This window comes from Phocoena phocoena, chromosome 6, assembly GCF_963924675.1.
Source record: "Phocoena phocoena chromosome 6, mPhoPho1.1, whole genome shotgun sequence".
Taxonomy (NCBI): Eukaryota; Metazoa; Chordata; class Mammalia; order Artiodactyla; family Phocoenidae; genus Phocoena; species Phocoena phocoena.
The window spans coordinates 6656911-6659437 of NC_089224.1; the positions used below are offsets into that span (position 1 = coordinate 6656911).

A 2527-nucleotide genomic window follows, 5' to 3' on the forward strand; every position below is an offset into this window, starting at 1 on the left:
GACGCCGGGATCCCTTACCACGCGGGAGTGTCCTCTTCATATTAAAATATGGAATGCTTTTCTTCAAATATCCACTTTGTTTTTGGAGGGGAAGGTGGGGAGCGGATGCCTCGAAGGGGGGCAAAGAGAGGGAGGCACATTGCACATAAATAAACCGGATGATCCAAATGCAGGAAGTCCTCAGAGTGGAGCGCGCGGAGCTTGCCCGGAGTCCTGGGTCTGTATCCGGCTCCTGGGCCCGGCTCGCACTCTCCTCCTCTTCTTCTCCTTCTTCTCCTCCTCCTCCTCTATCCTCTCCCTCCTCCTTCTCACTGCTTGAGCTCTAGGGCCCAGACGTGCTGCGGCCAGCCCGTCCGGCCTTTGGTTTTCTTGTCGTTGCTGCTTACTGTGCTTTTCAAGATTTCGTTCTGGGCAGAGGGGAGGCGAGGGGGAGAAAAAGAGAAAGAGAGAATCAGAGAGGAGACCCGGTTCCACGCCACCCCCACGCTTTTTCCGGCCAGAGGAGAGAGTAAGAGAGCCAGCCAGGGATGACGTGTGGGATGCTTTCAAGTCCCAGCCCCGGCAGAAGAGCTACGGAGGCTGGCCGCTGCCCTAGCTCCCGCCCGGGCCTCCAGACGCCGGCCGCGCTCAACTCCCGATCGGCAGGTTTATAAACAACCACCCGTTTTCATGTCGTTTATGGAGGAACCGGGGGCCTTCTCTCTAAATCCAGATGCAGAGGCGCGAGCAGGGGTCATCGCAGCCCCAGCTCCGCGCTCTAGGGAAGATGGGGTGAGGTGCCCCCGCCTTGGCCTGGGCCTGTCCGCATGCAGCTCGGCCTCCGGCTCGGTTCGGCAATGCCTCTCCTTCCAAGGTCTCTGAAATCCCCGGTTACTCGGGATCGCTCGACTGTGTAGCGACTAAAGCGCCATAGGCCCCAAAGAAGAAAACCTCGACAAATGTGATAATTTTCCAGGCCCTTCGTGGCAATAGCCCTGCTCTGAACACCACTACCCTCTGGGCACCTGGTAGGAACTTGAGAAAACTAATTTTCAGTTATAATTTCCTGTTACTGTTAACAATTACAGTGACCAAGGTAATATTTACTATTTGTCTTAAAATGTACAGGCTCATGCAAACTAAACAAGAAGTACGGTGAAGTATACTCATCCGGGAAGTCACATTTTAGTCTCACTGCCAAAGAGAAACTGCATTTTGAAGTTAAAAGTACTTATTTTATGTTTACCTTGACATCTTCCCGGCACAGAAATCAGAACAAGCATAAAATTCTTAGGATCAGTGGCTGCCTCATTCTCAAGAGGGGGAAATGCGATCACTAGTGAAATAATTAGCATCAAGCGCTTCTGAGCAACTTATTTTAGAAATATCTGAAAGCAAGATCGGATTGGAGGCCAAATGAAGGCTCTACAGGACAGGGAATGAGGGGTCCGGGCCAGTGCGATCGGGAGATCAAGCCGGACCCTGAGTCCGCGAGGCCCGCCCTGAGTGCCGGGGGGAGCGGCGATAACCCGCGGGTAAGATCACCAGCGCGAAGCATCCCTCTTAACCTCCTCCGCGTGCTGACACCCTCCCCCACCCCCTCCGCTTCTGCGGGAAACCATCCCGACCAGAACCTGGTGCAAGCAACCTTGGCTCAAGACGCAGCCAAAGAACGCGGAGTGCCATTGCTCACCCCAACTTTAAAGAGACCGGAATTCCCGGTCCCCCGTACCCCACTGCCCGCTGCCCCCTGGTACTGACCAGTTCCTTCTTCCTCTTCTCTTCTTTCACATCTGTCTTCTTGATCTCCGCCTTGAAGGCCTCCGCCTCGCCGTTCTGGTCGTCCTTGGCCAGCAGGTCCATGAGGTAGGCGATGTAGCTGGTGGCCAGGCGCAGCGTCTTGATCTTGGAGAGTTTGGTGTCGGCGGGCACGTTGGGGATGCACTCGCGCAGTTCAGCGAAGGCGCTGTTGATGCTCTGAGTCCTGCGCCGCTCCTTGCGGTTGGCGGTGCCCCGGCGCTTCACCGGGCGCGGCCCCCCCAGGCCCGGGGGCCCGGCGCCCGGCGGCACCCCCCCGTAATGGGAGTGGTCCAGACCGGCGGCGCCGCTGGCGTACTCGGGGCTGTAGGACAGGGCCATGCTGTAGTCGGGGGGCGACATCTCGGGGTGGCCGATGAGCCAGCCATGGAAGTAGGGGTTCTCCTCGTGGCTGCAGCGGCTGGCGGCGGCGGCGGCGGCGGCGGCAGCGGCGGCGGCGAACGGATAGCCCTCATGGTGCACCACCGGGTGGTGGGGGAAGCCCCCCACCAGACTCATCTCGCCCTCCGCGCCCCTCCACGCGCCCCAGCGTGCGCACAGTCCCGCCGCGCCCTCGGACCGGGCCCCCGCTCCGGCGCTCGGCGGCCTCCCCCACCCCCCAGCCCCCAGCCCCCGGGCGCCCCGGCCGGCCCGGCAGCCGCAGAGGGGGCTGCTGCAGCCCGGGCCCCGGCCCCCCGCCTGGCCCGCGGGGCCCGCCTCAGCAGCGCCGCGGCCGCCGGCTCCCCATAGG

At 60.7% G+C, this 2527-nt stretch overlaps 1 protein-coding gene across 1 annotated transcript; it reads right to left on the reverse strand.

Moving 5' to 3' along the window:
• Positions 1-308: 308 nt before the first annotated feature.
• On the reverse strand, positions 309-2295 carry HAND2 (heart and neural crest derivatives expressed 2). The gene is made up of 2 exons (XM_065879573.1): positions 1741-2295; positions 309-407 (listed from the first exon to the last, which is right to left on the reverse strand). Exons 1-2 carry the CDS (start codon positions 2293-2295, stop codon positions 309-311), a joined length of 654 nt encoding a protein of 217 aa, XP_065735645.1.
• Positions 2296-2527: the final 232 nt, after the last annotated feature.